The 24186-nt window shown below is 43.8% G+C and overlaps 1 protein-coding gene across 1 annotated transcript in view; it reads left to right on the top strand.

Moving 5' to 3' along the window:
* Window positions 1-24186, top strand: part of DNAH9 (dynein axonemal heavy chain 9) — a 342755-nt gene that overhangs the window by 131807 nt on the left and 186762 nt on the right. Inside the window, 4 exon segments of the mRNA XM_047707126.1 lie at window positions 647-804; window positions 3575-3713; window positions 5353-5640; window positions 20714-20924. Coding sequence (XP_047563082.1) covers window positions 647-804; window positions 3575-3713; window positions 5353-5640; window positions 20714-20924 — 796 coding nt within the window.

The raw sequence follows: 24186 nt of genomic DNA, 5'->3' as shown, positions 1-24186 counted from the left end.
ACTTTGCCATCTCCGGGGCACCCGATCCCTAAAGAGGTAGGCTATGATCACAATGTCTGTTCTAGAGACGTGGTCAGAGGAGGTAAGCCAGGCTGAGGACCACATTAACAATTCCCAATGCCTTTCTTAAGCGTTTTCTGTATGCTAAGCTCTTTGCAGGCTTGATTTCATTTAATCTTCAGCACACGCCCTGGGGGTAGGTCCGGTGTTCCCTCCGTCATGCAGGGCCAAGAGCCCAGGCTCCCGAGTCCCCTTGCCCGGATTCAAGTCCAGAACATGACCATTTACTAGTGGTGCAAGGTCAGGCAAACTACCCCACTGCCTAGTGCTTCAAGGATTGGGTTCGAAAGATCTTGGTGGAGAGCAAATGAATTAATATGCAAGAAGCCCTCAGAACAGTGCCCAGGGAGTGGGGTTAGACACCTTCTCACTGTTCACTCCCAACCCCTTAACTGCTGTGCTGCCAGTACAGATATGGGCAACTAGATTTCTTCTGGACAAGGCAGGAGACGGTCCAGGATGCCACCACTGTGCCTGTCCTTCAGGGGAAGGGGCCCCAGAGCAGGTATCACCATGCTTCCCAGCCTTAGCTAGCACCCCACCCTCGGAACATGGTGCAGACTGTTTCCATCAACTTGCTCACCAGGTCAAAAGCATTCAAGATGCAATCCGAGACAAGAAGCAGCGATTCAACTTCCTTGGGGAGGAGATCAGCCTGGATCCTTCTGTGGGAATCTTCATCACCATGAACCCGGGCTACGCCGGCCGCACGGAGCTCCCAGAGAACCTCAAGGCTCTCTTTAGGTAAGTGTCTGCCCTGCCCTGCACAAGGGCCCAGCAGAGAAGCTGCTCCTGTTTTCTTCACTGCAAATGGTTGCCATACATATTAGAAGAAATCTGGAACACATAACAAAGTAGAGTTTATAAAACCACCTTTCCTGCTATCCCCGGTAAAATCATTTCTTGCTGAATTCTGTTCTCCTTTATATGGGTATTTTGAAGTCCTACATTTGTGGTCAGCACACAGTTTCATATTGGTTTTTTTGTTTTTTGGGTTTTTTTTTTCCCCACTTCGTACTCTATCATAATCCTAACAGAAATCATCTCTTCTGTTATATGGTCTTAAGAAATCTCATTTCATGGCTCCATTTTATTCTGCCAAGTACATGGCCCACGGTGTAATTAAGTACCCCCCATATTTAAATATTAAGATAGTTTCTAACATTTAAAAGAAATGTATACATACTGCTGTAATGTACATCTTTGTACATAAGTCCTTTTCTCTGTATGTGTGATTATTTTCTTTGGCTAGCTTCCCAGCAGCGGAATCACTGAGTCAACAGGGAGGTGTGTTTTCAAGGCTCTTGATACACATTGACAAATTACTTTCTGTACAAGAGCACTGCCGAACCACACCCCTGGTAGTGAGGTACAAGAACGCCTCTTCTGTTTCCCCTTGGCCACCGGTGGAGATTGCCATGCTTTAAAATCTGTATCGTAATAAGAAAATGCAAATGCATTTTCTAGAAGGGGCTGGAGTCTCTGTTCTTTGTCTCAGGGCAGAGAAGGCAGCCCAGCTGCAGAAGATGCCTTGTGGCTTCTGATTCTCTGCCTGCTGGACCGTGACCTAAGCCAGAGAGGCCCTGGGAGTCATGACACAGAGGTCGGCTTCATCTGGGGACCCAGAACCTCTGCACTCTCGAGGATGTGGAGCCCAGGAAACCGCTGAACCACCTCCACCCCCATGCACTCCGTCCCTCGGTCCGGTCCCTGTGTGCTCCAGCGGTGGCAGATCCCTAGGAGTGACAGAGTGTCACAGAGTGTGGGCATCCCCCCATCCAGGCCCATGGCCACTGCTACCAAGAGCTGGTTGGAATATCACCAGGCTGCCCCACGTGGTAGCTGTTCATTTGCACAAAGTATTTAAGTGAGTTTTGTGTTCACAAGCAATAGCAGAGGTAGCTTATCACCCTGATCAGAGCCACTCTTTGCCATTTCCCCGCCAAATTTAAAGGGAACATTTACACCAGAAAATCGGAAGGGGGTGGAGAAAAATATGCATAAAAACAATAAATATGAACATCTATTTTGATACTTCATTTTCACAAAAGCCCTACCTGTGAGCTGGGTACCCCCCTCGTACAGGGAGAAAACAAGGCCAGCACATTGCCCAGGTCAGAACCGTTCCTGGCATTAGCTAGGAGCGCAGGCAGCAAGCCACAGAACAGGGTTTCAGACCCAGACAGTCTGACTCCAGAACTCTTGCCCTCCCCATCTGAAAACTATCGTCCAGAGATGGTTGTAGCCCTTTGGCAAGCTCCCTTCCAATATCTGGTGGGCATAGTATTTCTTTTTTAAACTTAGGATAAGACCCAATCTAAAGTATGACCCTGCCTTCGTTAACTAATATTTTCCGATCCCATTAAGTAGTTTTTCTCCTCTAGCATTATTTTCCATGGCCTTCTGTTCTGTGGATACATACTTTTTATTTTAAGATTTTTTTAAAAAATTATTTATTTGACAGAGAGATCACAAGTAGGCAGAGTGGCAGGCAGAGAGAGAGAAAGGAGGAAGCAGGCTCCCTGCTGAGCAGAGAGCCTGATGTGGGGCTCGATTCCAGGACCCTGACATCATGACCTGAGCCGAAGGCAGAGGCTTAACCCACTGAGCCACCCAGGTGTCCCAGTGGACTCATACTTAACCTTATTTCAAGCTGCAAAATAATTTTGAGACTCTACGTGTTTGGTTCCCCCTTTGAATTTGAACACAATGGAAAATAATTTAAAGGAAAAATGTTCTTGAATGATATGTTTTCGAAAATTTTATATCTGTCTAGGGAAAATGCAGCTAAATGTAAACAATCTTAGGCCCCTGTTACATACCTAATAAGTTAACTTTAAAAATAAGTAATTTAAAAATCAAATGTTTCCAGAGCTAGTGGGGGGGGGGGGCAGAAACTATATTAAATCCTTATAGACAAAAATTCCCCTCTATTCCCATACATGCCATTTTTTAAAAAACTTTATTTATTTATTTTAAAGAGAGAGAGAACATGAGAGCAGGGGGAGGGGAGGGGAGGAAGAGAGAATCCCAAGCAGACTCTGCACCGAGCACGGAGCTCAGTGTGGCGTTCAGTCTCATGACGCTGAGATCTGACCTGAGCCGAAATCAAGTCAGTCACTTAACCAGCTAAGCCACCCAGGCGCCCCTCATATATGCATTCTTTGGCCAGATGGAGTTATTGGGTATTTATTTTAGACCTTAGCATCAGATGTTCGCATTTATATGTACATAAGCACAGAATAAGCCCCAGGTGTCTAGACTTGGAGGAGACATGCACTGTGAAAATGAGAAATAGATTCTTATCCATCTCCTTGGACAAGAGAGTCCGTATCTTTAATCCTTAGCCAACTCATCCCTAAATTGGGAATCTCCGATCAAACCCTTGCTAAGGGCTAAGTGTTTATATCACAGATCCCTCTGTCTGTGACCTCCACCAGAGTCGCTTGTCTTCCAAGCCTCCCTTCACCTGTGGGTGGAAAACCATCTTGGTCCTCTGTCTTCCCATTCACAGGCCTTGTGCAATGGTGGTTCCTGACTTTGAGCTGATCTGCGAGATCATGCTGGTGGCAGAAGGATTCATTGAAGCACGATCGTTAGCCAGAAAGTTCATCACCCTTTACCAGTTGTGCAAAGAGCTGCTCTCAAAACAGGTACTCTCTCCAGTTTGGCTGGACCACCAGTCCAGTGGGATCACCTAGCTCTGAATGGGGTCTGGGCCAATGTAGGGGAGCCTTCTCACAGAGAGTCAGTTTTCTGTAAGAATAGTAAAGCTCTCACCACTTCTACAGCAAAGACTCGTGTTCATGTTCTTAGCCTAGCATTAAAACGAAAACTTATTTGGTCCCCAAACTTTTTTTTTCCCATAGTCTAGCATCCTTGGGCTGTTTCCATTGAGTTTCTCCTCCCTTTAGGCCTCTCTTACTAGAACCATCTTTGCAGCCATGGGCACACTCAGCCCCATGAAATCTGACCCAGCTGGATTTCTTTAAAAACCTCTTCCATGCTGGGGCCCCTGGGTGGCTCAGTGGGTTAAGCCTCTGCCTTCGGCTTAGGTCATGATCTCAGTATCTTGGGATCGAGCCCCACATTGGGCTCTCAGCTCGGCAGGGAGCCTGCTTCCCTCTCTCTCTCTCTCTCTGCCTACTTGTGATCTCTGTCTGTCAAATAAATAAATAAAATCTTTAAAAAAAAAAAAAAAAAAACCTCTTCTGTTTCTCCATGCTTTCTGGGGCTCCTTGCTCACTGTGTTATCTGCTGACTCCCCAGCACCACAGACTTGCAGGCCAGCGGTCGACATCCACCAATCTAGCCCAAACCTCCCTTTGAGCTCTAAACCTGTATATGTAGCAGTCTACACCACAGCTCCCCGAGCTGGGCCTCTAAAGCCCATCTTCCTGCCCGTCTCCACCCCAGGCTACTTCTGCATTCTGTGCTTCCAAACGCAAACCCGCACTTACTCACTGGCTAATTCTGGAACGCTGGGAGTCATCCTTGGCATTTTCTTTTCCATCCAACCGTGGATGAACGGTTGTGCGTTCCACCTGGGGATCTCTCTTAAATCCATCTCATTTTCTTTCTACCACTTTATATCCAAACCCCTGCCTTTTGATTTAAACTCTTGCCTTTCTACTAGTTGCTACTGGTAATTTTTCTGCACTGCTTTTCTCAGAGCATTTGAAGGCCTCCCCAGTGTAGAGCACATGAGCTCAGGCTCGACCATCTCTAGGAGCTAATATGGCTTCCTCCTGACCACCTCTAAGGGCTAACATGGCTTCCTCCTGACCATCTCTAGGAGCTAACCTGGCTTTATCCTGACCACCTCTAAGAGCAACATGGCTTCCTCCTGACCATCTCTATGAGTGAACCTGGCTTCCTCCTGACCATCTCTGGGAGCTAACATGGCTTCCTCCTGACCATCTCTAGGAGCTAACCTGGCTTCCTCCTGACCACCTCTACAAGCTAACATGGCTTCCTCCTGGATTCCCTTCCTCTCTCTGAACATGCGAAGAGTAGCCAGATAGGTTGAGGAATGGTTCTGTTTGCTTTCCCTGGCCCCCAACCCCTGTATACCCTGGGTCTGCTTTGTGGTCAGTCATAGAGGGAAGAGTAGCTAATGCCAAACCGGAAGCTGGGATCTGTGACCACCACAATCTTCCATGTCATTGGTCCTTTCCTAAGCCTCTGCCCTGGCCTCCGAAGTGACCTGCCTATAATTTCATAGGTGCTAGAACAGGCATAGGGAGTCCTGCCTCCCAGCATGCCCGCCTGACCTGAGCCATGTTCCCTCAGGATCACTACGACTGGGGTCTGCGGGCCATCAAGTCTGTGCTGGTGGTGGCTGGATCCCTAAAACGAGGGGACCCTGACCGCCCTGAGGACCAAGTCCTGATGCGCTCCTTGCGAGATTTCAACATCCCCAAGATTGTGACCGACGACATACCTGTGTTCATGGGCCTCATTGGGGACCTCTTTCCTGCCCTGGATGTGCCCCGGAGGAGAGATCTCAACTTTGAAGCACTGGTTCGGAAGGCAGTGGTGGATCTGAAGCTCCAGGCTGAGGACAACTTTGTAGTCAAGGTACGCGGAGGCTTTCCCTGCCTAGAATTTTTTTTGTCTCTCACTGCTTTTCTTGCTTTTCTTAATCCAAAGTGTTGCCTTAGATGTACAAATATGTGTCTACCTAGGCATAGTTCATTTCAAGAGCTCTTTCCTGGGGCGCCACACTGTGGGAAGGGTGGTGGAGAATGCAAGGGCAAGATGGCACCCCTTCCATCAGAAAGCTCACAATCCAGCAGAGAACTAAGTCCCAGCCTGTTCTGTTCTTGCACATGTCCTTTTCCTGTGAATTACTTCAGACAGGATTAGAGAGGACAGATAGTGGTAGACTATGGGAGCCATGCTGCTTCTTTGTCATGTTTCTGAGCTTGTAAGCATTTTGAAGTGAACAAGGGCAAGCTTTCTCACAATTAGAAAGACCCGAGGGTGGTAGGCAGACTAATGCCACCCTCCCTCCCCTCACCCGACACGTCTGCATCCCAGTCCCCAGAATCTGTACTATGTGATGTGGCAATGGAAGATGAGGATCACTGATAGAATTAAATCTGCTAATCAGCTGACCTTGGGATGGAGGGATGGTCCTGGGTAACCTGGATGGCCCTGTGTAATCACAGTGGTCTTTTAAGTAAAAGAGCGGGGTAGGAGGGTGAGTGTCCCCCCGCCGTCACTGGCACTGAAGGTGGAGAAAGGGGCCGCGTTCCAGCAAAGCAGGCAGCCTCTACACACAGGAAAAGGCAAGAAAACAGATTTTCTCATAGAGCCTCCAGAAGGGACTGACCTTGGCACACTTTGATCCATGCCCCATGAGACCCATTGCAGACTTCTGAGCCCTGAAACTTGAGTTGTGTTGTTTCAAGCCTCCACAATGGCAGTCATTTGTCAGAGGAACAACAGAAAATGAAGATTTTTAGCAGCAAGTACAGACTTTCAGGAAAACCCTGAAACCTCAGGGAATGTATGACAGGTTCCATGGCCTTTGGAACTGTGATGGTTTCTCCTGTGTTCTGGGGAGGCTCAGGGCAGGTGAAGACATTTCTCCTTGCATTAAAACAGTGGATGACTGAAGAAGGCTCTGTCTAGAACGGATCTTTAACCATGATTAAAATCATCTTGATTAGAAGTGAGTATACCCGTGACCTACCTCTTCGAAAAGGAAGCACAGGTTGGGGTGCTTGGCTGGCTCAGTCAGTGGAGTGTGTGATTCTTGATCCCAGGGTTGTAAGTTCGAGCCCCACATTGGGCACTGCAATGACCTTTAAAATGATATCTTATAAAAAATAAAACAGGGCACCTGCCTGGCTCAGTTGGAAGAGCGTGTGACTCTTGATCTTGAGGTTGTGAGTTTGAGCCTCATGTTGGGTGTAGAGATGACTAAGAAAAGTAAATTAACTGGGACGCCTGGGTGGCTCAGCCATTAAGAGTCTGCCTCCGGCTCAGGTCATGATCCCAAGGTCCTGGGATCGAATGCCGCATGGGGCTCCTTGCTCAACGGGGTGCCTGCTTCTTCTTTTGTCTGCCTCTCTCTGTCTTTCTCTCTGGCAAATAAATAACTAAAATCTTTTTTAAAAATTAAAAAAATAAACTTAGGAAGGAAGGGAAGGAGGAAGGGGAGAAGAAAGTAAAGGAAGGAAGGCTGGTTGGTTTGTTGGTTGAAAGAACAAGCTACAAGGTATTGGCCAACATGGGGCAAGGACCAAATGCCGTAGTGATTTAACGGCGCTAGCTAGCATTTTTTTTTTTAATTTTATTTTTTATAAACATATATTTTGTCCCCAGGGGTACAGGTCTGCGAATCGCCAGGTTTACACACTTCACAGCACTCACCATAGCACATACCCTCCCCAATATCCATAACTCTACCCCCCTCTCCCAAACCCCTCCCCCCATCAACCCTCAGTTTGTTTTGTGAGATAAGAGTCACTTATGGTTTGTCTCCCTCCCAATCCCATCTTGTTACATTTATTCTTCTCCTACCCCCTTAACCCCCCATATTGCATCTCCTCTCCCTCATATCAGGGAGATCATATGATAGTTGTCTTTCTCCGATTGACTTATTTTGCTAAGCATGATACCCTCTAGTTCCATCCACGTCGTCGCAAATGGCAAGATTTCATTTCTTTTGATGGCTGCATAGTATTCCATTGTGTATATATACCACATCTTCTTTATCCATTCGTCTGTTGATGGACATCTAGGTTCTTTCCATAGTTTGGCTATTGTAGACATTGCTGCTATAAACATTTGGGTGCACGTGCCCCTTTGGATCACTACGTTTGTATCTTTAGGGTAAATACCCAGCAGTGCAATTGCAGGGTCATAGGGTAGTTCTATTTTCAACATTTTGAGGAACCTCCATGCTGTTTTCCAGAGTGGTTGCACCAGCTTGCATTCCCACGAACAGTGTAGGAGGGTTCCCCTTTCTCCGCATCCTCGCCAGCATCTGTCATTTCCTGACTTGTTTATTTTAGCCATTCTGACTGGTGTGAGGTGATATCTCATGGTGGTTTTGATTTGTATTTCCCTAATGCCGAGTGATATGGAGCACTTTTTCATGTGTCTGTTGGCCATCTGGATGTCTTCTTTGCAGAAATGTCTGTTCATGTCCTCTGCCCATTTCTTGATTGGATTATTTGTTCTTTGGGTGTTGAGTTTGCTAAGTTCTTTATAGATTTTGGACACTAGCCCTTTATCTGATATGTCATTTGCAAATATCTTCTCCCATTCTGTCAGTTGTCTTTTGGTTTTGTTCACTGTTTCCTTTGCTGTGCAAAAGCTTTTGATCTTGATAAAATCCCAATAGTTCATTTTTGCCCTTGCTTCCCTTGCCTTTGGTGATTTTCCTAGGAAGATGTTGCTGCGGCTGAGGTCGAAGAGGTTGCTGCCTGTGTTCTCCTCAAGGATTTTGATGGATTCCTTTCTCACATTGAGATCCTTCATCCATTTTGAGTCTATTTTCGTGTGTGGTGTAAGGAAATGATCCAATTTCATTTTTCTGCATGTGGCTGTCCAATTTCCCAACACCATTTATTGAAGAGGCTGTCTTTTTTCCATTGGACATTCTTTCCTGCTTTGTCGAAGATGAGTTGACCATAGAGTTGAGGGTCTATTTCTGGGCTCTCTATTCCGTTCCATTGATCTATGTGTCTGTCTTTGTGCCAGTACCATGCTGTCTTGATGATGACAGCTTTGTAATAGAGCTTGAAGTCTGAAATTGTGATGCCACCAACTTTGGCTTTCTTTTTCAATATTCCTTTGGCTATTCGAGGTCTTTTCTGGTTCCATATAAATTTTAGGATTATTTGTTCCATTTCTTTGAAAAAAATGGATGGTACTTTGATAGGAATTGCATTAAATGTGTAGATTGCTTTAGGTAGCATAGACATTTTCAAAATATTTATTCTTCCAATCCAGGAGCATGGAACATTTTTCCATTTCTTTGTGTCTTCCTCAATTTCTTTCAGGAGTACTTTATAGTTTTCTGAGTATAGATTCTTAGTCTCTTTGGTTAGGTTTATTCCTAGGTATCTTATAGTTTTGGGTGCAATTGTAAATGGGATGGACTCCTTAATTTCTCTTTCTTCTGTCTTGTTGTTGGTGTAGAGAAATGCAACTGATTTCTGTGCATTGATTTTATATCCTGACACTTGACTGAATTCCTGTACAAGTTCTAGCAGTTTTGGAGTGGAGTCTTTTGGGTTTTCCACATATAGTATCATATCATCTGCGAAGAGTGATAGTTTGACTTCTTCTTTGCCGATTTGGATGCCTTTAATTTCCTTTTGCTGTCTGATTGCTGAGGCTAGGACTTCTAGTACTATGTTGAATAGCAGTGGTGATAACGGACATCCCTGCCGTGTTCCTGACCTTAGCGGAAAAGCTTTCAGTTTTTCTCCATTGAGAATGATATTTGCGGTGGGTTTTTCATAGATGGCTTTGATAATATTGAGGTATGGGCCGTCTATCCCTACACTTTGAAGAGTTTTGATCAGGAAGGGATGCTGTACTTTGTCAAATGCTTTTTCAGCATCTATGGAGAGTATCATATGATTCTTGTTCTTTCTTTTATTAATGTGTTGATCACATTGATTGATTTGCGGATGTTGAACCAACCTTGCAGCCCTGGAATAAATCCCACTTGGTCGTGGTGAATAATCCTTTTAATGTACTGTTGAATCCTATTGGCTAGTATTTTGGCGAGAATTTTTGCATCTGTGTTCATCAAGGATATTGGTCTGTAGTTCTCTTTTTTGTTGGGATCCTTGTCTGGTTTTGGGATCAAGGTGATGCTGGCCTCATAAAATGAGTTTGGAAGTTTTCCTTCTATTTCTATTTTTTGGAACAGTTTCAGGAGAATAGGAATTAGTTCTTCTTTAAATGTTTGGTAGAATTCCCCCGGGAAGCCGTCTGGCCCTGGGCTTTTGTTTGTTTGGAGATTTTTGATGACTGTTTCAATCTCCTTACTGGTTATGGGTCTGTTCAGGCTTTCTATGTCTTCCGGGTTCAGTTGTGGTAGTTTATATGTCTCTAGGAATGCATCCATTTCTTCCAGATTGTCAAATTTGTTGGCGTAGAGTTGCTCATAGTATGTTCTTATAATTGTCTGTATTTCTTTGGTGTTCGTTGTGATCTCTCCTCTTTCATTCATGATTTTATTTATTTGGGTCCTTTCTCTTTTCTTTTTGATAAGTCTGGCCAGGGGGTTATCAATCTTATTAATTCTTTCAAAGAACCAGCTCCTAGTTTCGTTGATTTGTTCTATTGTTTTTTTGGTTTCTATTTCATTGATTTCTGCTCTGATCTTTATGATTTCTCTTCTCCTGCTGGGTTTAGGGTTTCTTTCTTGTTCTTTCTCCAGCTCCTTTAGGTGTAGGGTTAGGTTGTGTACCTGAGACCTTTCTTGTTTCTTGAGAAAGGCTTGTACCGCTATATATTTTCCTCTCAGGACTGCCTTTGTTGTGTCCCACAGATTCTGAACCGTTGTGTTTTCATTATCATTTGTTTCCATAAATTTTTTCAATTCTTCTTTAATTTCCTGATTGACCCATTCATTCTTTAGAAGGATGCTGTTTAGTCTCCATGTACTTGGGTTCTTTCCAAATTTCCTCTTGTGATTGAGTTCTAGCTTTAGAGCATTGTGGTCTGAAAATATGCAGGGAATGATCCCAATCTTTTGATACCGGTTGAGACTTGATTTAGGACCTAGAATGTGATCTATTCTCGAGAATGTTCTATGTGCACTAGAGAAGAATGTGTATTCTGTTGCTTTGGGATGAAATGTTCTGAATATATCAGTGATGTCCATCTGGTCCAGTGTGTCATTTAAGGCCTTGATTTCCTTGTTGATCTTTTGCTTGGATGATCTGTCCATTTCAGTGAGGGGAGTGTTAAAATCCCCTACTATTATTGTATTCTTGTCGATGTGTTTCTTTGATTTTGTTATTAATTGGTTTATAGAGTTGGCTGCTCCCACGTTAGGGGCATAGATATTTAAAATTGTTAGATCTTCTTGTTGGACAGTTCCTTTGAGTATGATATAGTGTCCTTCCTCATCTCTTATTATAGTCGTTGGCTTAAAATCTAATTGATCTGCTATAAGGATTGCCACTCCTGCTTTCTTCTGATGTCCATTAGCATGGTCAATTCTTTTCCACCCCCTCACTTTAAACCTGGAGGTGTCTTCGGGTTTAAGATGAGTTTCTTGTAGGCAACATATAGATGGGTTTTGTTTTTTGATCCATTCTGATACCCTGTGTCTTTTGATTGGAGCATTTAGCCCATTAACATTCACGGTAAGTATTGAGAAATATGAATTTAGTGCCATTGTATTGCCTGTAAGGTGACTGTTATTGTATATTGTCTCTGTTTCTTTCTGATCTACTACTTTTAGGGTCTCTCTTTGCTTAGAGGACCCCTTTCAATATTTCCTGTAGAGCTGGTTTGGTGTTTGCAAATTCTGTCAGTTTTTGTTTGTCCTGGAAGCTTTTAATCTCTCCGTCTATTTTCAATGATAGCCTAGCTGGATATAGTATTCTTGGCTGCATGTTTTTCTCATTTAGTACTCTGAATATATCATGCCAGCTCTTTCTGGCCTGCCAGGTCTCTGTGGATAAGTCTGCTGCCAATCTAATAATTTTACCATTGTATGTTACAGACTTCTTTTCCCGGGCTGCTTTCAGGATCTTTTCTTTGTCACTAAGACTTGTAAATTTTACTATTAGGTGACGGGGTGTGGACCTAGTCCTATTGATTTTGAGGGGGGTTCTCTGTACCTCCTGGATTTTTGATGCTTGTTCCCTTTGCCATATTGGGGAAATTCTTTCCAATAATTCTCTCCAATATACCTTCTGCTCCCCTCTCCGTTTCCTCTTCTTCTGGAATCCCAATTATTCTAATGTTGTTTCGTCTATGATGTCACTTATCTCTCGAATTCTCCCCTCGTGGTCCAGTACTGTTTGTTCCTCTTTTGCTCAGCTTCTTTATTCTCTGTCATTTGGTCTTCTATATTGCTAATTCTTTCTTCTGCCTCATTTATCCTAGCAGTGAGAGCCTCCATTTTTTATTGCACCTCATTAATAGCTTTTTTTATTTCAACTTGGTTAGATTTTAGTTCTTTTATTTCTCCAGAAAGGGCTTTTATATCTCCTGAGAGGGTTGCTTTAATATCTTCCATGCCTTTTTCAAGCCCGGCTAGAACCTTGAGAATCATCATTCTGAACTCTAGATCTGACATATTACCAATGTCTGTATTGATTAGGTCCCTAGCCTTTGGTATTGCTTCTTGTTCTTTTTTTTTGTTGTGAATTTTTCCGCCTTGTCATTTTGTCCAGATAAGAGTATATGAAGGAGCAAGTAAAATACTAAAAGGGTGGCAACAACCCCAGGAAAATATGCTTTAGCCAAATCAGAAGAGATCCCAAATCGTGAGGGGGAGAAAGGGGATAAAAAGGGGTTCAGAAGAAGAAAAGAGAAAAAAAAAACTATTAAAAAAAGAAAGCTGATAAAAAATATAAAAAGGAAAAATATTTATATATATATATTAGATAAACTATTTAAAAAACGTTAAAAAATTTAGCAGAAGAATAGAAAAAAAATTAAATTAACTGCAAGGCTAAAGAATCATGGGGAGAAAGCCATGAGTTCCATGCTTTGCTTTCTTCTCCTCTGGAATTCCGCCGCTCTCCTTGGTATTGAAACTGCACTCCTTGGTAGGTGAACTTGGTCCTGGCTGGGTTTCTCGTTGATCTTCTGGGGGAGGGGCCTGTTGTAGTGATTCTCAAGTGTCTTTGCCCCAGGTGGAGTTGCACCGCCCTTACCTGGGGCCGGGCTGAGTAATCTGCCCCGGTTTGCTGGGTTTACTTTCGGGAGCTTTTGTTCCCTGAGCGCTTTCCGTAGAGTTCCAGAGGGCAGGAATGAAGATGGCAGCCTCCCAGTCTCCGGCCCGGAGGAGCCGAGAGCCCAGGGCCCCACTCCTCAGTGCGCCCTCAGAGAACAGCGCCCAATGACTGCCGTCACCCTGGCCTCCGGCCGCGCTCCGAGCTGACTGAGCCTGCGACCGGTTTTAGGTAACCCCGAGTTTAGAGCTCACTCCTCGGCTCTGTCTCTGTAGCCGGCTTCCCTGTTCTAATACCGGTAAGCTCTGCGACACTCAGACACCCCCGATCCTTCTGTGACCCTGTGGGACCTGAGGCCGCGCTGACCCCACCTGGGCTTCACCCCAGTTAAGCTTCTGGAGCGATGTCCCTCAGCGGAACAGACTTTTAAAAGTCCTGATTTTGTGTTCCGTTGTTCCGCCGCTCGCCGGGAGCCGGCCCCTCCCCCCGCGGTCTATCTTCCCGTCGCTTTGGATTCACTTCTCCGCCAGTCCTACCTTGCAGAAAGTGGTTGATTTTCTGTTTCTGGAATTGCTGTTCTTCTTCTCTTCAATCTCCCGTTGGATTTATAGGTGTTTGTAATCTTTAGATAAGCTATTTAGCTGATCTCCCGCTACCTGAAGTAGTCTCAGCCTGCTACTTCTCCGCCATCTTGACTCCTCCCCCGCTAGCTAGCATTTTTATTGAGGTTACGATGCATTGTTACATCTTTTGGGCTTTGGATAGACAGTTGCGTATTTTCTGAGTGGTCTGCCCTCATCCCATTTTTCTGGAAGTCGGTTAGTTTTACTGAGCAACTTCACAGATGCTAACATTCCAGAACACACAGATATTGCCACAGTAGAAGTGCGTGCGCACAAGTAACTGTACCTTGGAGCAGAATGTGACGAGTTCCACAGAAGAGGATCCTGGGGTACAGGAACACGGATAGATTTTTTTATTTCCTATGCAGTAATACCTTTGGGAACCCCATGACCACCACCATAGAGTTCACAAGTGCCTTTATGTGACATATCCCACCAGACCCCCAAAACCCCTGAGGCCAATGGGGCAGATGACCGACTTCACAGACGAGGACACTGGGCTGGCGTTACTTCTCCAGGATACCTCAGGGAGGGTTCTGTGAGAGAGAATGTGCTCCACCCCTGAGGAGCTGGGGGGGCGAGGCGGGGGGCACGTTCCTCCTACGCCATACCAGATGGCATTTTGAGCACAGAATACAATACTGTGGGAGAGATTAAGCCCCGGGTCTCGGTAAATAGAATTGTAAATTGCCATTGGCCTCCATCTCTCCATCTCTCAGCTTCCATGTCACCTAAGAAAGCAAAACATGACCTGGTCCATCCCAGTCGTGGTAGATTTTGCCTGTCCACTGTCCCCATGCCCAACCTCCCTCCTCCCAAGTGCAGTTGATAGACATCGTCAAGGTAGAGAAGGGCTTGAGGGCCTTCCTGGAGGAGGCAAAGAGTGGGCAGAGGGCTAGATGGAGAAACACAGAGATTGTCAACCCAGCAACAGGAAACAGAAGGGCATGGGGGCAGAGAATGAGCAGTTGAACTAGAAGGTAATATGGGACCATGATCCAAGGGGCATTGAATGCCAGACCAAGGGCTTTCCTCTTAAAGGCTCTGATCCTAAAAGGTGCCCCTTCCCTGGAGGGGTGTTAGGTTCAATGAGGATCCTGATAGACAGGGCATGGGAGCTCATGTCCTGTGACCAGAACAGTCCACGTTCTCCCCAGATGCTCTGGGAAGTCTCCTGAGACAACATGACCTGACCTCCCCATTTTCAGCACTCTTTCCTATTCAGAATCTTACTTTTCCTGTTTTTTGGTGAGTTGGCCCACATTCTGTGTCCTTCTTTTTCTTTCCTCCTTTTTCATGATTGTTTTCTGCTCCTCAGATAAGACAGATGCTCTCTGTGAAAGGCTATTGGTACAACCGGCATTTTCTACCCACTTCTCATTTGTGCCATCTGCCTGTCCTCCCAAAAGTCCATTCATTGAAAACACCTAGCAAGGTTCTGCTTTGAGACAGCTGACTGAGCTCCCTAACCATGGTCATATGAATTCATTTTTTGAGAAAAAGGAATTAGAAGTATGGAACCTGGAAGGGTTTCTGGATCAGTTTCTGGAAAGGGATCTGAATCAGTTTCTGGAAAGTGGATGAAAGCAAGTTGATGGAACCCATGGGGCAGGAGGGCCACAAGCCAGAATCTACTCAGAAGGGCTTCAGGAGAGGAGGGCCCTGGAGTCAGCCCAGCCAAACCCTGTGGAGGCCCTGGGCTTGGAGTCGCTAGCGAAGGAGGACAGGAGCAAGAAACAGAACTGCAAACCACCAAGCAGGGAACATGAAGTCAATTTACCCTATAATTTTTCCACCTGGCTCCCTACTCTCTCCTCCCAGCTCCCCCTTCTAGTCCCAGATTCCCAAGAAGGCAGAACACGTACAGCCGGGCACTTAGCCCACAGCCGGAAAGAAGAGTCTACAGTAACTTAATAAACTCTGGGGGGGAAGCTCTGACTGCTCTTGGAGTACTGGTGCCTCTGTGTATGGTCAGCCTGTTCTCTCTGGGGCCCCTCAGCCTGGAGGTCAGTCACCTGCTGACTCCTCCACAAGTGAAAGATCAAAGGCTGAGCTCTAATCACTGGCACCAGCTCTCATTCTGGGAGGGCATCCCTGAGCATATCCAGCCATCCCTGCCTTCTAGAAAACGCAGTGCTGCTCTTCATTTACACTTGAGGCTCCGCAGATCCTGGAGAAAGTCAACAGCCTGAGAGACAAAGGCGGACTGATAGACACTCCCCACCACCTCCCCACCCCCACCCCGCACGTGCACGCTTGCACACGCACACACGCACACACGCACACACACATGTACACACAGTATCTGATGCCAGTGTGAATAAGGTAGAGAGTGTTTCGAAAGTTCTAACTAGTATCCTTTAAGAAAATTTTAAAAATGATACCCAGAAAAGGGGGATGAGATGCTATTAAAAAAATAAGAAAAACTATCAGAGATTTGTAAAGAGCTCTTTGAAATGTATAATTGTGTCATTGATGACATAAAATTCAGTGAGAGCATCGGAAGGTAAAGTCAAGGAACCCCCCCAGACAGAATTATGTATATGTGGGTACAGTAAAAAAAAAAAATGTATATTTTATATATATTTGTTTTTAGTCAATGTATATGTTTTATAAGGATAGGGATACTTATGTCCATATGTAGATATAAAATGTGTATGTAAAAAATATATATGATACACAGACAAAGTGCAAGAGTCAAGATGACATGGAAAAGATTGATCTCTGTGCAACATGTTGCCAATGGGAATTTTAGAACTTTCTAGAACAAGAGAAACATGAGATTAGCGGGGCTCAGTCAGTACTGAACTGAATAGATTCAAACAGACTGTCTCAAAGACGCATCATAATGGAATTTCAGAAGTCAGGGGTCAAGGGCAAACAGTAAGTTTCTTGGTTGGGTGAGGGACTGAGGAGGTAGGCCCAGGGGACCCAAAGTAGGAGTGAGGTTCAGAGCGACACGGGAACTTCTCATCAGCAGTACTGGGTCCTAGAAGACCAGGAGACCACTCCTTCAGAGTTCTGAGGGAAATGGTTTCAAAACCAATTCTGTGCCAACCAAGTTGTCATTCAAGATATTATCAGAGTCCTAAAAAAAAAAAAAAAAAAAAAAAAAAAGATATTATCAGAGTCCTAAATCTTACTTCTTGTGCACCCCCTTTTTTAGTTTATTTTATTTTTGCTTTTTTGCTATTTGCTTTTATGCAAATTCCACTTGACACACAATGTAATACTCAATCCAGGCGTACAATATCGTGGTTCAACACTTCCATACATCATCACAAGTGTGCTCCTTAACCCCCATGACCCACATCACCCACCCCCCACCCACCTCCCCTCTGGTAACCATCAGTTTGCTCTCTAGAGTTAAGAGTCTCTTTCTTGGTTTATTTCTCGTTGTTTTTTTTTTTTTTCACCTTTGCTCATTTGTTTTGCTTGTTAAATTCCACATATGAGTAACATGCTGTGGAATTTGTCTGTCTCTGACTGACCTACTTCACTTAGCATTATACTCTCTAGTTCCATCCATGTCATTGCAAATAGCAAGATTTCTTTCTTTCTTACAGCTGAGTCATAGTCCATTGTATCTGTACCACTTCCCTATCTATTCATCTCTCAGTGGACACTTGGGCTGCCTCCATAATTTGGCTACTGTAAATAATGCTGCAGTAAAAATCAGGGTTATGCACCCTTTCGAGTAAGTTACTTGAGAATATACTATGGAAAAATGAGAGTGAAAAATGAAAAAACCATGGGTTTCAAAAAAATCAAGAATCAGGAAAAAAAAAAAAAAGTCCTAGCATTTTAGCTGTCAGAGGACCTAGAAAGCAGTGAATCCAAAATAGGGCAGGAAGTCCCTGGTGTCCAACACAAGACCTCAGAAATGGATACACTAAAAAAAAATGGATATATTCAAAACAAGAATAGGTCAACAAGATGAAAGTTCTTATGTGTTTTTATTAAACTTCTCAGTTATGGGGCCTGAGGCATATGTCTTTTAACAAAGTGAAAGAAAAGCAATTAAGAACAAGAGAAAAAAGTCATGGTCCAAATATTTTTTGTAAGTAAACATAACTTGATATTGATCACCATATGGAGTATAAGAAAAGAGTATCCATTTGACCTTGGGTTGATGCTGAGAACGTCTTCTGTCAAGTTATGACTCTAGGCCCACAGAGAACACAACGTAGACCAGGGAACAACTTTCTCCCGCAGTGAAAACTCTCTACAGCCAGTGGAATGTAAGCCACGATCGGTCTTCAACCCTCGATCACAGAAAATAGAAAAGGTCTAACTACAAGGCCAAGACAGAATATAAATATTATCAAACATAGCAACGTAAAGGTATAACGTGTCTGGCAGAGTAGGGGAAAGGAAGATAAAGGGAAGGATGGGGATACTTCTATATTTACCTTGCAAAAGATACTGTTGAAAGTGGATGGATTCCTAATTGGCTGAGTGTGGAAATAGCTCATTCACCAGTTGATAAATGGATAAACAACTTTTGAAACCTACACAGTGGTTTGAAACCTACTCAGCGACAGGGAGGAATGATGTACGGATACATGCCTCGGCACAGATGAGCCTTGACGCATTATGAGTGAAAGAGACCATTCACAAAATGCCCATACTTGCATAAATCTATTTATATGAAATGTCCAGAAGAGTCTGATTTAACAGAGGCATTGCACGGGGCTGAGGTAGGAGTCAGGGATAGGGAATGACTCCCCGTGGGATGCTTTTTTCCTTCTGGAGTTGAAGAAAATGTTTTAATAGTGGTAATGATGGGACAGTTCTGTGAATAGGCTCAAAACCATTGCTTCGGACACTTTCAAAAAGTGAATTTTATGGTACTTGCATTCTATCTCAATAATGCTATTGAAATGAATGAAAAGAAGTTGATGGAACTAGAAAGTGATTTTAAGGCTTTTGGGATCAGGGAAACAGTCAGTAGTTCATAGGGAAAAAAATCTAGGAAAATAATACAATCCCTGTTCAATAACCAGAACACTGCCTCCACTTCCCTCCCTGCACCCCCTCCATTTTTAAATGCAATGCCCTCAGGCCAGTTTCATGCTAAAAACCCTCCAATGCTTCTGTTGTCCTTAGAATAAAATTCCAAGTACCAGTTCCTGCATAGCTGACCCCTGCTTACCTCTTTTATCTCATTTTATACTCACCCCCCTACACCCCTACCTTTCTTTGCTGTTCTTTGAGCCCTCCAAGATTGCAGCCAGAACCTGGGGACTTTTCTTTCTTTCAAGATTTTATGTATTCACTTGAGAAAGAGAAAGAGAGAGAGAGAGAAAGCATGAGCGGAGGGGAGAGGCAGAGAGAGAGGAGGAAGCAGACTCCCCACCGAGCAGGGAGCCCAATGCGGGGCTCGATCCCAGGACCCTGAGATCACGACCTGAGCCAAAGGCAGACGTTTAACTGACTGAGCCACCCAGGCACCCCAGAACCTGATGATCCTATACTCACTGTCACTCCACCTGGAATGTCTCCCACGGATCTTAAAATGGCTGACATTTTTCATTCATATATTAGCTTACACATCAGCTCCCCACAGACCCTTCCTGATACTTTCCTCATCCTTATCTCAAAAGACCCTTTGTTAAGTTCCTGAAGGACAAAAACAAGAGCCAGGATTGCAAATCTGCTTTGGGTGCTCTTGGGCTCTGAACTAGAGGAACCGCAATCGCTTAGGACAGAGAAGAGGAAAATAGTGATGCTGTGGAAATCACAACTCAGCTTCTCAGTCAGTGATCCTGCCACAGTGGAAATGAGTCCTCTCATTCCCCAAACAGAAATGCATCTGCTACCTTTATATTGAGCCTCAGAGTGATGTTCTCCTCCTGATCCCCAGGTTGTACAGTTCTAGAAATTTCATCTGAACATCTGTATCACTTAATTTAAAAAAAAAAAAAAAACAGAGAAGTTCCCTTTTCTCATGTTTTGAAATGTAGAATAAATAGGATGTATGGGGGGATCTTGGTATTTACCACACTGCGCAGATTCTAGTACCTTACCCCATGCATTCACATTCCTCAGCCATTGAGGGTCTCATAGTGCAAAATGTGCTTGATCTACATTAAAGTTTAATGTCTTAGCCCATGGTGCATAAGACCCTTTACAATAGGAGCCACTCAGCTTTTCCAGCCATCCTTCACGTTTTCAGCAAATATCAATGCTTAGTATGTGCCTGATTCTCTGATAGACACTGGAAATGAAAATATAAGAAACCCAGTCCTGCCTACCTTCATGGAGCTGATAATATAATAGGGAGAAGAGTAGCCATGGCAATTATGATTACTGAGATTAGGTATGGGACACCTGCTGCCAGCTAAGGGATGTGTAGGACCGACCAGAAAAAGGTGAGAGAAAGGATAACATCTGAACAGAAGGCGCCATATCTTAAAAGATGTAGACTCAGAAAGAACATTATTAAGGAACCCCAGTTGTCTACCTGTAATGTGCATGCTGGGGTAGAGGAAAGAAGAAGCTGGTTTGGGCCAGTCTGTAAATGGGCCTCTTAAGCCAGTCTGAGGGTTTGGGATATCATCACCAAAGCTATGGAGAACCACTGTAGGGACAGAGTGATGGCAGTGATGTGATCAGATTTTCATTCCAGTAAATGTGCTCCTACAAGCATGGATAGGTAAACCAGGAGGCAAGCCAGGACAAGAGTGATAAGACCTTCAATGCTACCATGTCCCCAAAGAGCTCCTTGACTCCAGACTCATCAGACTATCTGGTCAATCACTTCAGGCTCTGTCACACCACAAGCCTCCATGCTGTTATACCTCTGCTTGCAAATGCCCCTGTTCAACTTGGCAAACTCAGCCCTGAAGCCCCAGTTCAAATGCCTCCTCTTCTTCCAAGGCTTTCTTATTCCCTTTATCTGTACAAAATCAATTGTTTCTTCCTACCTGTTCCCATAGCACTTTATAAATAACTCAATTATAGCAATTATTATGCTTCCCCTTTAGCCTGTAAGATCATGGAGAGGGGAGAGTCCTCTCTAAATCTCCCTCACCTGGAACACTCTCCAGCACTTAGTTGATGATTAATAATGATTAATTATTGGGATGTCAGTGAATGACAGGTTTGTCCCTCTGGCTGAACTGTGTGTCTCCCCAGGTTGTCCAGCTGGAGGAGCTCCTGGCCGTGCGACACTCCGTATTCGTGGTGGGGGGCGCTGGCACTGGCAAGTCTCAGGTGCTCAAGTCCTTGCACAAGACCTATCAGGTCATGAAGCGCCGCCCTGTCTGGGCTGACCTCAACCCCAAAGCAGTCACAAATGATGAACTCTTTGGCATCATCAATCCAGCCACCAGAGAGTGGAAGGATGGTAAGAGCGGGACACCTGTGGGACAAAATTCCTGCTATCCTGAGCCCCAGAGGCAGGCTTGAATCTACATCCAAGGGTGAACTTCAGAGGGAAGAACTCTGGCCTGATCAGTTTGGAGTGAGAGAAGGAAGTGAAAAGAATCAAAGAGAGGCAGACTCCAGTTTTGGCTTGGAGGGGAACCTAAGCCCTTGGGAGATTCTCTCTCCTTGGAGACCCTTCCAGCTGCTCCTTGAGAAAGGGCATTGAAAGAGGAGAAAGCAGGGCAGGCATTCTCAACTGTGGTTCTGTGATTGTGTAGCTGAAGTCAGAGTCCCTACATTGTCTGGCAGTGGATTTAAGACAGGGGTGGGGGTAGGGAAGTTCACAGCTCATTTCCCAAAGTGGTGGCATGGCAGACTCTGGCTTCCCACAGTGGGCACCTGTTCCTGTCAGCCCCCAGGAGTGATGGGGAGACATCACTACAGACAATGGGGCCTCAGGGCCTGGCTGAAGACATCATTCATCCCCGTTCATCACAGATGGGTTCTAGAACCATGATCCCTTCTACAGCAATTCAGAGGGTCCCAGACTCCTGTTCACTTAGTGCTAACCCCAGTGTCACCTTCCAAGACTTAGAAATCACTGGTAGATGCTGGAAAGGGGCACTGTCATCAGGAAAGAACCAAAAAGAGAGCTCTGAGCTGATAGGATCTCTTTCTAAAACCCACATGGCTTCTGGAATGAGGGCCTCTCAGCTCCCTCCTCCCATCTCGGTGTCTGACTACATCAAGGTCCAACTGCCCGGGATCTAATTTAGGGCCCTGAGTCAGAGGCCTAGAACAAGGGGACTTAATGGGCAGCCTCTCTAATTTTTATTTTACTCACCATTAACGAGGCTTAGTATCTTTTCCTCCTTTTTGGCTTTCGTAATTGGCTCTTTTCTGATTTTATTTCCCTGTATTATTTTCTTGTCCATTTGTAGCAGTTCTTTATATATGAGAGATAGTAATGCTTTGTCCCTTCTGTGCATCACTAATGGTTTTTTCTGTCTACAGAAACCGTAGAAACCTGTAGACCGTTTGTCTACAGGCACTTTGTGGCATATTTACCATGCACTTTAAAAAAACTTTTTAAAAGATTTTATTCATTTATTTTAGAGAGAGAGCAGCAGGGAGGGACAGAGGGAGAGGGAGAGAGAATCCCTAGCAGATTCCACGCTGAGCACGGAGCCCAACGCCGGGCTCAATCTCACAACTCTGAGATCACAGCCTGAGCTGAAATCAAGAGTCAGTCGCTTAACTGACTGAGCCACCCTGGCGCCCCAACCACACACTTTTTAAGAGAGGAAATTATGTCTGTCCGTTCTCTTAGCATCTGGCATTCCTCTTCAGTTGCTCATTCTTCCTCTTTTTCAGCTATAGACACAGTATCATAAATTGGGTCCTGAAGATTCCTTGTACATGAACATTTCTTTTATCCATCTGGAATTTATTTTGGGGCTCAGTATGAGGTAGGGAATCCACTTTGTATTTGCTTCCAAATGGATAATTGAATGTGTGAAGACCATTTATTAAGCCATCCATCCTTTCCCTCTGCATGTAAGCACCAGCCTGTCATATATACAGAGATCTGATTCTGGGTTTTCTGTTCTGTCCCATTCATTATTTAATCCTATATGAGTGTCATTCTACTCCATTCACAGTCATTTTATAACATTTTAATGTCTGATGGCATAAGTTCCTCCTCAATATTCTTTCATAATTTTCTTGGCTAGTCTCGGGCACTTCTTTCCATATGAAATTTAAGCTCATATAATTCAAACTTTAAGCTGTGTTGTAATTTTAATTGAAGTTTTATTAAATATGTAGTATTTGTCAAATATGGAGACATTGACAATGATTTATAATCATAAATCTGTATTCACAAAGAAAAAGAACTACTAAGCAGATGGAGGACCACTTTTTAAAAATTTTGGGGAAATCTGGAAAAAATAGGAATGTGGTTGGTATTACTACTACACTTTTACCAAAATTGGCAGATTCAATAGACAGAAAAATAAGCATAGTCATAGAGAAATTGAGAAATACATCATCAAACTCAATAGAACACATCTTTTTAAAGCTTTGTGTCTTAGAAGTTGGAAACATTCCTTTCTTGGCATATTCTTAGAACATTTATACATTTGAAGTTTAGTTGGGCCCAGAAGAGACTAAAGAATTCAAAAATATCAATTTACATTCCACGTTGTCTGATAATAATGCAATAGATGTAGAGATGGACACTAAGAAAATGACCAAAAATAATCATACTGATTGCAAATCAAGAGAAGCTCGCAGGGCAGCTGGGTGGCTCAGTCATTTAGGGGTCTGACTCTTGATCTTAGCTCAGGTCTCTATCTCGGGGTCTTGAGTTTGAGCCCTGCATCGGCCTCCAGGCTGGGTGTGGAGCCTACTTAAAAAATTAATTAATTATTTTTTAAAAAGAGATGTTCTCTTAACCACCCGGGTGAAAGAAAAAAATATATATATTGCATTTCTTCTTGGAAACAGTAAAAAGAACAAACAAAAACCAAGGGGGCATGCCAAAGGCCAATAAAGAAGAACTCTAAACTCTTCTTATTTTGGAAGATGGGCTAGAAATGAAGGCAGTCAGTATCTGTCCTAAGAAATTATTCAGAGTAGTAAACCGAACCTGAAAAAAAATGGGAAAAAGAAAAGAAGGATACAGTCTGAAATTAATGGGAAGGAACCAAAAAAAAAAAAAATCAGGAAGGATAAATAAAACGTAAATATGGGTTCTTTGTAAAGACCAGTAAATCCATTTTGAGCAAGACCGATGGGGGAAGAAGAGTAAAAGTATATCCTTAAGAATTAAATGCTGTAATAGCAGATAAATATTAGGATGGAGGCGATCACTTAATTATCTGATACATGTTTGGAAGACTAGGAGAAATAAAAGTGATCCTTTAGCAAAATATAATATTAACAAAATTTACTTAATAAGAAGCAGAAAACAAACTAGTGAAAAAGCAGGTTAAAACAGTAGCCAAAAAGAGTTTCCAAAATGGTAAAAAAGGGTACCTCTCAATTCATGTTATGCAACCAGAATAATCTTGGTACCAGCACTTATGTAGAACCAAAAAAAGAGCCCAATTCATTTAATCATATAGATTCAGAAATCCTGAATAACAGTAGATCCCATCTCTATGTTAATAAAAATAAGAAATACACTCTGACTAGTAGAATCTACTCTAAGAATGCAAGGACGGGTGGATTTTTTTTTT

Source organism: Lutra lutra, chromosome 16 (genome assembly GCF_902655055.1).
Source record: "Lutra lutra chromosome 16, mLutLut1.2, whole genome shotgun sequence".
Classification (NCBI taxonomy): Eukaryota; Metazoa; Chordata; class Mammalia; order Carnivora; family Mustelidae; genus Lutra; species Lutra lutra.
This window is presented reverse-complemented; position numbering and strand designations above follow the sequence as displayed.